At 44.0% G+C, this 12,772-nt stretch overlaps 1 protein-coding gene across 1 annotated transcript in view; it reads right to left on the bottom strand.

Annotated features, from left to right (window-relative positions):
- Positions 1-12,772, bottom strand: part of GALNTL5 (polypeptide N-acetylgalactosaminyltransferase like 5) — a 53,803-nt gene that overhangs the window by 21,519 nt on the left and 19,512 nt on the right. Inside the window, 1 exon segment of the mRNA XM_077997759.1 lies at positions 11,522-11,644. Within this exon segment, the coding sequence (XP_077853885.1) occupies positions 11,522-11,644 (123 nt within the window).

The raw sequence follows: 12,772 nt of genomic DNA, 5'->3' as shown, positions 1-12,772 counted from the left end.
TTTTCATGTCCTTTGCCTATTGGAGTAGTTTTGTTGTTGTTTTTTGTTTTTTGAGATAAAGCCTTGCTCTGTCACCCAGACTGGAGTGCAGTGGTACGATCTTGGCTCATTGCAACCTCCACCTCCCAGCTTCAAGCAATTCTCCTGCTTCAGCCTCCCAAGTAGCTGGGATTACAGGCGCCTGCCACCGCGCCCAGCTAATTTTATTTTTAGTGGAGATGGGGTTTCACCATGTTGGCCAGGCTAGTCTCGAACTTCTGACTTCATATGATCCACCTGCCTCGGCCTTCCAAAGTGCTGGGATTATGGGCGTGAGCCACCATGCCCAGCTTGGAGTCATATTTTTAATGGATTTTAAATGTACATTTTACATACTAAGAATATTAACTTTTTGTCTTGTTATATTTCCCCTAGCCTATTGTTATTTTATTATTTTTCATTTGCAGCAATTTTACATTTTTTTGATTAAAAAAAAGACGTTTTTCAGCTGCCTTTTCCATTGGCTTTAAGCTTTGAAATTTCTTCTTTTTTCATAGAACAGACAAGTATTAATCTATGTTTTTATATTTTGTAATTCTCCTTTAAGAAGTTTATGATGGTGATGTTTTTAAAGAGACAGTCTCACTCTGTTGCCCAGGCTGGAGTAGAGTGTCGCTATTATAGCTCACTATAACCTCCAGCTCCTGGACTCAAGCAATCCTCTTGCCTCTGCCTCCTGAGTAGCTCGGACTGCAGGTGTGCACCAACACACTCGCCTAATTTTTTAACAAAAATTTTTATAGAGATGGTGTCTCACCGTGTTGTCAGGCTGGTCTTAGAACTCCTGGCCTCAAGCAATCCTCTTGCCTTCGCCTCCTAAAGCGCTGGAATTACAAGCATGAGCCACCACACCTGACCACAGTTTGATTTTTTAAAATAAAATTAACATTAATCCAGTTATTATTTATTTGTGTTATGGTATGAAATGAAGACCTAGAATTTTCTCAAATGGCTGTTTAAGCAGCATTAAACAACAAATACAACAAAAACATTTTAAAAGTCTTTTTCCATACAGATTTGTAGTATCTCTTTAATGTATATGGTGTACACTTGTACCCTTAATATGAAAAATTTAAATATTTGCAACTTTGAGGATTCTAATGACCCAGAAAGACCATAAATGCAATATTAAAAATTGCAGAATAATTTAAAATATACTTTATTTATACCTTTATTCAGGTATTCCTGAATGCTGATTTAAGTTAAAAATATGTGGGAACAGGCCACCTAGCACCTACATTTCAATGAGATTTTATTTTCACTCATCATAAAGTATTTAACGGGGGAAACTTACATCATATAAGGAGAGCAAAGTAGTGGTGAGGTCCCTCTTCAGCTGATTTCTCTCCTTCACAGGAATATTTTGTGGGAATCTGAAGTTTCTTGCTAGGAAAGGACAGTTGCTCTACTTCTGCCGCCCTTGAGAGTTTTGGAAAGGACTGTGCTATTTACCGTTTTTAGAGAGAGCCTATCATTCATGTGCTAGATGACCTATCACACATTCATCAGATTCTCTTTCGGGCCTGCGATGAGTAAAGGGAATGAGGTCAAGCCTGCCTGATAGAGAGATTTTTCCCTTACTTGCTTCCAGAGAGTGTGTGTGGAAATATTCTAAACAGTTCCACTGCTCCCTAAAGTCTGGAGTTGGGAGCTACGTTCTCCATCTTACCCTGTGTAGAAGTTTCTTTTCTGCTCTCCTGTAGTAGTCTATTTGCACCGTTTCTCTAGGGATTGTGGATTGCAAGGTTTGTTAACTTGTTTTTTGAAAAGCAACAAATATCATATGTATCAGTTTCACAGTATTTCCTGTTTTTCTCTATTTTGTATTTATTTTTGTTCTTTGGTTAGTGTCCATATTTTTACCTTTAAACATAACTCATTATATATAATTTATTTTACATAACATTAAAATTCTCAGTTTGGTCTCTACAACCAAGCATTTTTAAAGTCTTAAAAAAAGTTTTTTTTTTTACCTACACATTATGTTATTGCTATATCTTTTTCTTATTTGTTTTTTGAGATGGGGTTGTGATGTGTGGCTCTGTCTAGAGTGCAGTGGCATAGTCATAGCTCACTGTAACCTTGAGCTCCTGGGCTCGAGTGATCCTCCTCCCTCACCCTCTCAAATAGATAGGATTACAGGCACGGGCCACCACACCTGGCTAATTTTTACTTATTTATTTATTTCTGTAGAAATGAGGTCTTCTCATGTTTCCCAGGCTGGTCTCAAACTCCCGGCCTCAAGCAATCCTCCCTCCTCAGCCTCCCAAAGCACTGGGATTACAGGCGTGAGCCACCGCACCCAGCCTGTTATTGCTCTGTCTTTCCAATGTTTTGGTATTGGTGTTTAAGCATGTGGTGTGCAAAATCTATGTCAGGGGATTTACAGAGAATCTGTGCTTAAGCATATAACCAGTTTTTGTAAAACACATAAGCATTTCTATTTAACTCACTATAAATCTGTTAAACCTAGCCATTTGGATTTTGTAAAAAGAAATCAAAGCAACGATACTATTAAACATTCTAAATTTTGTTTGTACGCTACATCCTCATAATCTGGTGGTGGGATGATGCTGTCAACTGAGATGGCATCAGAATTCCTGGGTTTGAGCCTGGAGTGACGTGACCTACAGCCAGTCTCTAATCTTTCGGGAGCTTAGCTTCTTTAACTGGGATAAAAGGCTGATGAGTTCTAAAACCTCTGAGAGCCTTTCCACCATTAATATTTTGTATTTTATTATTTGTACCCTTTTAATTTTATGTATTTTATCATTTTGAAGCATAAAATTCAATGTTTATGTTTTATTTATTTGTACTAATTGCTGTATAATAAGCATTTAGTATATACTGCAAAAAAAAAAAATGTAGGTAATATCCTTATCTGATCATTGTAACAGCCACGTTAGTTCGATAGCATCATTCCCATATTTTGGATTAGGAGGCTGAGGCTCAGAAGAGTGGCTTGTCTAACTCTCCCTGGAAGATACTGCTTCCCTGCAATGTTACTGATAGAAAAAAAAAAACTCCTTCTCCCAAACTGCATGAACCCCGCATCACTAGCATTTCATCATTACCCATGGTTTAATCATCACTCATGTTTGCATGTTTGCCTCCAAACCATGACACTTCTGCTCCCATGGGGGAAAAAAAATCATGCCAACTGATTGTAGATTTATTTAGATTGAAGCCATCTGGTTGTAACATTCTCTTTCTTCTTCGCTTTGCAAAACCCCTGCCTTCTCATTCTCCTCCGTGGGGTTATCTATCCGCCTGCATCTCAGGCGGTTTCCTTCATGCCCTGCAGGTACAGCACAGCGTTCACCGCAGGCTGTCCACCTCAGCTCCTGCAATCTGTGGGCGGCTTCAACAGCCACGTGGACAGCACCACTGGCCCAAAGAAATGGACAGATAGTGATGAGAATTATGAAGAGAAAGAAATGGAGGGAGGCTGGGCACGGTGGCTCACGCCTGTAATCCCAGCACTTTGGGAGGCTGAGGCGGGCGGATCACGAGGTCAGGAGATTGAGACCATCCTGGCTAACACAGTGAAACCCCGTCTCTACTAAAAATACAAAAAATTAGCCAGGCGTGGTGGCGGGTGCCGGGAGGCTGAGGCAGGAGAATGGCGTGAACCCGGGAGGCGGAGCTTGCAGTGAGCTGAGATCGCGCCACTGCACTCCAGCCTGGGCGACATAGCCAGACTCCGTCTAAAAAAAAAAAAAAAATTGGGGGTAAGGGTGATAGAGAGGGATAGGATTCTGCTGTTTAATATGGGGTGGTTTGAAAGACCACTGTGATAAAGTGGCATTTGATCAGATAACTGAACAAAGTGAGATAACAGGTCATGCAGATGCCTGGGAGAAGAACATTCCAGGGGAAGCCAATCACGTGCAGAGGCTCTGAGATAGGATGAGGCTTGGCAGGCTGGGAGAGAAGCAGGAAGGCCCATGCAGCTGTGTGGTGGGTGAGGGAGGCAGGAAGAGAAAGGTCAGGGAAAGCAGGGAACACACCACGGCGCACCCTACTGGAGAGACAGTGTTGCTTTGTAATAATGCAAATAGCTCCCAGGAAGACGACCTGGCTCCAAAGGAGTGTGCACACACGAACATCATGTGAAAACCTGTCTCTAGCCTCCGTAGGTACAGTTTGCATCTCAAAACAGTTGATAAAAAAGAGTAAACGTGCATGGGTAGCACACAGTCGGCAAGAGATAAATCCTGGAGGGATGAGTGAATACTTGCATATGTGAAGGCAGGGCCGCCGGCTGCTGCCTCACCTGCCCACACAACAGGATCCCACACTTGTGACTCAGGAGCATGCCTGGCTCAGGCAGCCACCTACATCACTTGGGGGTGTGGGGAACAAACAGGCTGACAGATAGCAAGCGCTGGCAAAGGGCCAGGAGAGGCAGGTGCACACATCCACAGTCACAGCTGAAGGTTTCAGGACAACTCTAAGAAACTTAGAAATAAAGTCGAATTCCATCAGTAAGAATATCAAAGATATGAACAAAATTATACACACACACAACCTACAATCAAAAAGAAAAAATATACATTCTTTGAAAATACACATAGAAGGGCCATGTGTGGTGGCTCATGCCTGTAATCCCAGCACTTTGAGAGGTTAAGGTGGGAGGATATTGCTTGAGACCAGCCTGGGCAGCATAGTGAGACCCCATCTCTACCAAAAGTTAAGAAAATAGGCCAGGTGTGGTGGCTCATGCTTGCAGTTCCAACATTTGAGAGGCTAAGGTGGGAGGATCGCTTGACCCCAGGAGTTCGAGGCTGCAGTGAGCTTCAGTTACTCCACTGCACTCCAGCCTGGGTGACAGAGAGAGATCGTGTCTCAAAAAGAAAAAAGGTATAAAATACACATAGACATTGTGAAAAATTGACCCAGCTTAAGACACAACAGAAATTTCAAATTTCTGACCACAATACAGTTAAGTAGTAAGAAACAAAAAATAATTTTAAAAATCTCTTAAAATTGTTTGGAAACTTTCAAAATCACTCCTAAAAAAAACCAATCTGGATTAAAGAAGAAACCAAAAAAGACACCAGTGCCTGGGAAGTTTATAGGCCAGTTCTCTGCAAGTTCCCAAACACAGTTAATCTCTGTCTTATGTAAAGTTTTAGAAAAAAGGAAAAACCGTACGATTTGTTCTATGAGTCTCGTAAACTGAAAAGTATAGGAATACGGTACAAAGAAAATCATAAACACATCTTACTTTTTTTTTTTTTGAGACAGGGTCTCGCTCTGTTGCCTAGGCTGGAGTGCAGTGGCATGATCTTGGCTTACTGCAGCCTCCATCTCCTGGGTTGAAGCGATTCTTCTGCCTCAGCCTCCTGAGTAGCTAGGATTACAGGCATGCGCCACCACGCCCGGCTAATTTTTGTATTTTCAGTGGAGACGGGGTTTCTCCATGTTGGTCAGGTGGGTCTTGAACTCCCGACCTCAGGTGATCCACCCGCCTCAGCCTCTCAAAGTGCTGGGATTCTAGGCATGAACCATTGTGTCTGATCCACATCTTACTTTTGAACACAGATGTGATGCGTGTGCGCGGGGTGAGAAGGGGTGGAGAGCATGTGTGTGAGTGGGTGTTGGGAGATATTTACGTCTACATCTAGCGACTCTAGGGGAGCGTTTCTATGGGTATTATGTGGGTTTGAAAATTTTTGAAATAAAAAAACAAAACCAATCTAAACCATAGTGTTATGGGGTGAACTGTGCTCCCCAAAACGATATTTTCAAGTCCCAGGAACTTCAAAATGTGTCTTGATCTGGAAACAAGGTCTTTGCAGATGCAATGAGGTCATACCGGGGTAGAGGGAGCCCTTCATTCGATGTGACTGGTGTTCTGAGACTGGGTTGGGGGAGACACAGACACAGACACACAGGGAGGACGCCGGGGAACAGAGAGGCGGAGCCGGCAGCCACCGCCAGAAGCTGAAGAGACGGGGAAGGAGCCTCCCCTTCAGGTCTCAGAAGGAGTAAGGTCCTGCTCACACCTTGATTTTGGACCTCTGACCTCCAAAACTGGGAAAATATGAATTTCTGTTATTTCAAGCCCCTTGGTTTGTGCTACTTCATTACAGCAGTCCTAGGAAACGAATACACATCAACATAGTAACTAAATGATAAGTCAGAATTATTCCCATGAAAGTCAAAAGCAGAAAGGATGCCTGCTACCGCCATTTCTAATCAACATTAGCGAGGTAGAAGGAAAATTATCTTCAGCTGATAGAAAACGCAAGCAACTCTACCCACCAACCACTAACAATTAAGAGTTTACTGAGGTTTCTATTTACGAGATGAAATATACCAAAAGATCTCATTCCTATGTACCAGTAATAATTAAAAAATATAACAAGAAGGTCCCAAATCACAATTTTTAAAACAACCAAAAAATCAAGATAAACAGAAATAAATCTTCGTACATAATATCTACAGAGCAAATGACAAAACACCAAAAGAATGTAAAAGCAGATCTGAATAAATGCCCATAGGTGGGGACATTTATCATCAAAAAGATGTAAATTCTTTCCCATTTTAATCTATCATCTCTATACAATTCCAGTGAAAATCTCAACACGTTTTTCCTGGAACTTGATAAGACAATCCTAGTTAAGACATTTTGCAGAATGAAGTGGAAAGATTTGTCCCACAAATCTTCTTATCAAGAAAATAAGAAGATATAAAAACTTCTTATCAACCTGTACTAATCAAGAGATAGCGTGATTAGCCTAGAAATACAAAAATACCATCATAGAGCAGAAGAGAGATGCTGGAAATAGACCCAGGAATACACAGATATTTGATAAAATGATAAAAACAGCATTGCAACCAATGAAGAAACGGTGGACTATTCAATGAATGGTGTAGGGAAAATTGGCTATTCATTCTGAAAAAGTTACATTACATTCTTAACGTACACCATTCCCAGAACAAACAGTTCCAGGTAGACTCAAAGTTTAATGTAAAAACCGATTTTTTTTTTTTTTTTTACATGAGGAAGAAACTAGAGAAGAGTATCGGGCCGTGCGCAGTGGCTCATACCTGTAATCTCAGCACTTTGAAGCTGAGGCAGGCGGATCACCTGAGGTCAGGAGTTTGAGACCAGCCAGACCAGCCTGACTAACATGGCGAAACACCGTCTCTGCTAAAAATACAAAAATTAGCCGGATGTGGTGGTGGGTGCCTGTAATCCCAACTACTCAGGAGGCTGAGGCAGAAGAATCACTTGAACCTGGGAGGCGGAGATTGCAGTGAGCCAAGAGCACGCCATTGCACTCTAGCCTGGCTGATAGAGCGAGACTCCATCTCAACAACAACAACAACAAAAACAAACCAGAAAAAACAGCATCATCATGATCTCAGGGTAAGGAAAAAGTTCTTGAACAGGAGACAAAACCCAAAAAACATAAAGAAAAAATAGCGATATGTTTTTTTGTTTTATTATGTTAAAGCTAGCTACTATTATAATAGTAAGATTCCAAAATGATAATGGCTCAAATGCAATAGAAGTTTATTTCTACGCATTTAGCCATCCAAGGCGGGTGCTCCTGACTGGGGGAAGCCCTCCATGTGGTCATTCAGGGATGCAGGCTGGCAGAGGCTCTTCAACCCAGAGCACCCGAAGTCACTTAGTCATCTCTGCCCCAGTCAGCCAGAACAGGAAATGAGTGTGGAGGGGACAGACCAGTTTCCTAAGAGCCTTGGTCGGGAAATGGTACATGTTACTTGCACTCACATCCCATGGTTAAAACTTAGTCACAAGGCTATTCCTATTGAAGAGAGGCTAGGAAGTTCAGTCTAGTGCCCAGCAAGAGGAGGTAGGCTTTTTTTTTTTTTTTTTTTTGGAGACGGAATCTCGCTCTGTCACCCAGGCTGGAGTGCAGTGGTGCAATCTCGGCTCACTGCAAGCTCTGCCTCCCAGGTTCACACCATTCTCCTACCTTAGTCTCCCAAGTAGCTGGGACTACAGGCGCCCGTCGCCACGCCCGGCTAATTTTTTGTATTTTTAGTGGAGACGGGGTTTCACCGTGTTAGCCAGGGAAATGGGCTTTTTGGTGAACTTAAATACTTAAAAAATTTCTGGCCAGGAACAGTGACTCATGCCTGTAATCCCAGCACTTTGGGAGGCCGAGGCAGGCAGACCACTTGAGGTCAAGAGTTCGAGATCAGCCTGGCCAGTATGGTGAAACCCCGTCTCTACTAAAAATACAAAATATTAGCTGGTTGAGGTGGTAGGCACCTGTAATCCCATCTACTTAGGAGGCTGATGCACAAAAATCACTTGAACCTGGGAGGTGGAGGTTGCAGTGAGCCAAGATTGTGCCACTGCACTCCAGCCTGGGCAACAGAGTGAGACCCTGTCTCAAAATAAATAAATACAATTTTGCTGAACATAAGACACCCCCAGAGAAGAAGAAAAGATAGGCTGTAGCCTGAGGACCGATATTCTCAGTATTCATCATGTAGAATTTCTGTTATAAGGACATGTGTGAATCAATAACAAAATGACAAACACCACATTAGAAAAAGTGGCAAAGGATATGAACAGATAAATCGACAGAAAAATGATCTGTAAGCAATCTATGAAAATAGGAAAAAAGTCGATGGCCAGTAATACCAAGAAAAGAAAACGTAACCTATTTTTTGGCCAGCTGTGGCCAACATTAGAAAGACGGGCCACGGGTCACATTCAGCTCTGGCTGCAGGGAAAGGACACTTTGTCCGTGTGATGAGACTGTTAATCGGTGAAACTTTTCAAGGACAATTTGGCATTATCTTTCAAAATTTAAAATAAAAATTCCCTTTTTCCCAGCAATTCCACTTTTAGGAATTTATCTTATAGGCACAATCAATCACACAAAGATATATGTGCACGAATTGTAACTGCTGCATTTTTTAGGTAATAGTAAAAAAGAAAAATAACCTATTCAGAAATGGCTAAAGAAGTTATGACAATCAATTATAAAATCCATATGGGCTCACACTTGTAATCTCAACACTTTGGGAGGCCGAGGCGGGCGGATCATTTGAGGTTAGGAGTTAGAGACCACTTTGGCCAACATGGCGAAACCCCGTCTCTACTAAAAATACAAAAAAATGAGCTGGGCGTGGTGGCGCCCACCTATAATCCCAGCTCTTGGGGGAGGCTGAGGCAGGAGAATCGCTTGAACCTGCCAGACAGAGGTTGTAGTGAGCTGAGATCGCACCACTGCACTCCAGCCTGGGAGACAGAGCGAGACTCCATCTAAAAAAAAAAAAAAGAAAAAAGAAAATCTGTAAGAAATATCATAAAACACAGCAATTCAAAACTGAAGTAAGTCTTAAGTACTGTCATGGGAAAAGTTCCAAAAATTAAAAATAAAAGAGTAAGTCTCAGGACAGTACAGATAGTATGATTCCATATATTTAAAAATCCCTCGGCCGGGCACAGTGGCTCACGCCTGTAATCCCAGCACTTTGGGAGGCCAAGACAGGCGGATCACGAGGTCAGGAGATTGAGACCATCCTGGCCAACACGGTGAAACCCCGTCTCTACTAAAAATACAAAAAAACTAGCTGGGCGTGGTGGCAGGCGCCTGTAGTCCCAGCTACTCGGGAGGCTGAGGCAGGAGAATGGCATGAACCCAGGGGGCGGAGTTTGCAGTGAGCCAAGATTGCGCCACTGCACTCCAGCCTGGGCGACAGAGTGAGACTCCATCTCAAAAATAAATAAATAAATAAATAAATATCCCAGGCCAGGCGTAGTGGCTCATGCCAGTAATCCCAGCACTTTGCGAGGCTGAGGTGGGCAGATCACTTGAGGCCAGGAGTTAAAGAGCAACCTGGCCAACATGGCAAAACCCCATCTCTACTAAAAGTACAAAAATTAGCCGGCATGGTGGCAGGCACCTGGAATCCCAGCTACTGGAGAGGCTGAGGCAGGAGAATTGCTTGAACCCAAAAGGAGGAGGTTAGAGATTGTAGAGATTGCGCCATTGCACTCCAGCCTGGGTGACAGAGGGAAACTGTCTCAAAAAAAAAAGAAAGTAAAATAAATAAAAATCCTTAACCCTGTGTATGTATGTGTGCATATGTGTGTGTGTGTGTATATATATATATATATAAATGCATAAAAACAAGGGTCTGAAAAGACGCACTCCATATTGTGTTTGGTTTCTCTTGGGTTTTAGACAATGAACATGTATTATCTTTGCAGTTAAATAAGAGAATGTGTCCACCGATCAGGCCAACATGGAAAAAGAGAATCCCATTTTGCTCGGCCTTCCATTCCTGAAGGAGGTGTTTCCTGCTAAGGAGCAGGGACATTTCATCAGCTTGCAGTGCAGCCTGAGGAATGCCCTTACAAATGACTCACCTCCTGTGGCTCCAGCTCAGTGTTGTGCCAACATTAACCTACATGTGGCCGGAGGCATGATCGTAGGAGGCATGGGCCCCGCAAGCTGCTCAGATGCTCCTGGGACTCAGCCGCCCAGCAGCGTTGATAGCCAATGGCTCACAACAGAGTCCCTCCCCAGGGGCTGTCCTTGGCCAGCCATGGCTACCATGTCCAAGGTCATACCTGCTCCCAAGGGAGGGTGGTGTTCCTATCCAATGACTGGTCCATGCCTGGTCTCCTTACCTGGAACTGGGATCCCTTTGAATGGCTCTTGGGGCAGCTCTGGGAGTGTGCTGCTCAGATGTCCCTTCACAAGAACCTGCTGCGGGGGATGGATCTGAATGCTTCCCCCTGCCAAAGCTTTTGGATCTACTGAAGCTCATGCCAAGGTCATGCCGTTCCCAGGGTGCTCCCACCCAATGACTAAGCACAGTGTGTGGGTGGTGGTGGGGAGGAAATGGAGATGCACCACCTGGTCCCAATGCAGGTCTCCCTAACACGCAACTTTTGCAATGGGGCTCCCGCTAACCCACTGAGCCTTTCTGAGACCCGCACCTTGTCTGAAGCTCTTCAAAGTAAACCTCCTTCCTTCTCTCTCCTCCTCCACGTGTGTCAGGCCAGAAGCATCAGCTCACACTTTTTCTTCTGTTCTCCTATCTCTTGCCCCATAAACTCCTTGTCGTTTCATTGTGGGGTCCTGGCTTCAGAGCTCCCCGTGGATGAGCGCTGCAGCTCCCTCCCGACCGCCCCACCCCCAGTCTTGCTCTCCTCACTCCTGTGGCTCCCAGTGGACCCCCTGTGGTTGAAACTCCATCTCAGACTTTGTCCTGGGGAACTCAGCCTGTGAGAAGGGCTGACATTAAGGTCCCTGCGAAAGAATATCTTCAACCCAAAATAGCAAATGGACATTTTAAAGCAGGACGCTTTCAGAGGCAAAAGAAGATTAAAGGCTCGTATGGCTGGAATAGATTTCCAATCTTCTGTTGAAGCAGACAGAGACACAGAAGGTCTCCCTCCGGAGGAGTCCAGCTCAGAAGGGAAGATCTCTGTGACGCCGTCACTGGCTCTTGTCCCCAGGAATATTCCTACCTGAAGCATGAGAAGCTCCAATCAGCCTTGCTCGGATCAGTCCCTCTCTCTTTTTGTTTCTTATTATTTTAATCTTTCCCCGAAAAGTTTCCAGGTGATAGTCTAGCTTTTCTTTCAAATCATCTGGAAAAATATTCAACACATGAGAATGTATAAACCGCAACTATAGAAATTGAAACGGTGTATCATCATTATGACTTATTCCTAAAATCCATGCTATTTCACAGAAGTTCTAACTTTAAAAGAGAATTTTGGAGCCAGGTGTGGTGTCTCATGCCTGTAATCCCAGCACTTTGGGAGGCTGAGGCAGGCAGATCACTTGAGGTCAGGGGTTCGAGACCAGCCTGGCCAACATGGTGAAACCCCCCTCTCTACTAAAAATATAAAAATTAGCCAGGCGTAGTCGTGGGTGCCTGTAATCCCAGGAACTCGGGAGGCTGAGGCAAGAGAATCGCTTGAACCCGGGAGGCAGAGGTTGCAGTGAGCCAAGATGGCGCCACTGCACTCCAGCCTGGGCAACAAGAGCGAAACTCCATCTCAAAAAAAAAAGAAGATAGAATTTCCCTTTTTTTTTTTTTTTTTTTTTTTGAGACGGAGTCTTGCTCTGTCACCCAGGCTGGAGTGCAGTGGCCGGATCTCAGCTCACTGCAAGCTCCGCCTCCCGGGTTTACGCCATTCTCCTGCCTCAGCCTCCCGAGTAGCTGGGACTACAGGCGCCCGCCACCGCGCCCGGCTAGTTTTTTGTATTTTTAGTAGAGACGGGGTTTCACCGTGTTAGCCAGGATGGTCTCGATCTCCTGACCTCGTGATCCGCCCGCCTCGGCCTCCCAAAGTGCTGGGATTACAGGCTTGAGCCACCGCGCCCGGCCGAATTTTTATCCTATTTAAGGGAGAGAAACAAAAGTGATTCATTATAAAAATCAACTGTAAGTATTTTTCTGTTTCGTTTTTGTTGAGACAGGGCCTCATTCTGTTACCAACGTTGGAGTGCAGTGGCATGATCATAGCTCACTGCAGCCTTGACCTCCTGGGATCAAGCAATCCTCGTGCCTCAACATCCTAAGTAGCTGGGACTACAGGTGTGCATCACCACACCTGGCTAATTTTTAAATTTTTTGTAGTGATAGAGTCTTGCTATATTGCCCAGGCTGGTCTTGAACTCCTGGCCTCAAGGGATCCTCCCACCTCGGTCTCCCAAAGTTCTGGGATTATAGTTGTAAGCCACCATGTCAGGCCCTGTAAATAATATTC

The sequence above is a fragment of the Macaca mulatta genome, chromosome 3 (genome assembly GCF_049350105.2).
Source record: "Macaca mulatta isolate MMU2019108-1 chromosome 3, T2T-MMU8v2.0, whole genome shotgun sequence".
Lineage (NCBI taxonomy): Eukaryota > Metazoa > Chordata > Mammalia > Primates > Cercopithecidae > Macaca > Macaca mulatta.
The sequence above is the reverse complement of the archived record's forward strand: the minus strand, read 5'-3'. Positions and strand labels throughout refer to the sequence as shown.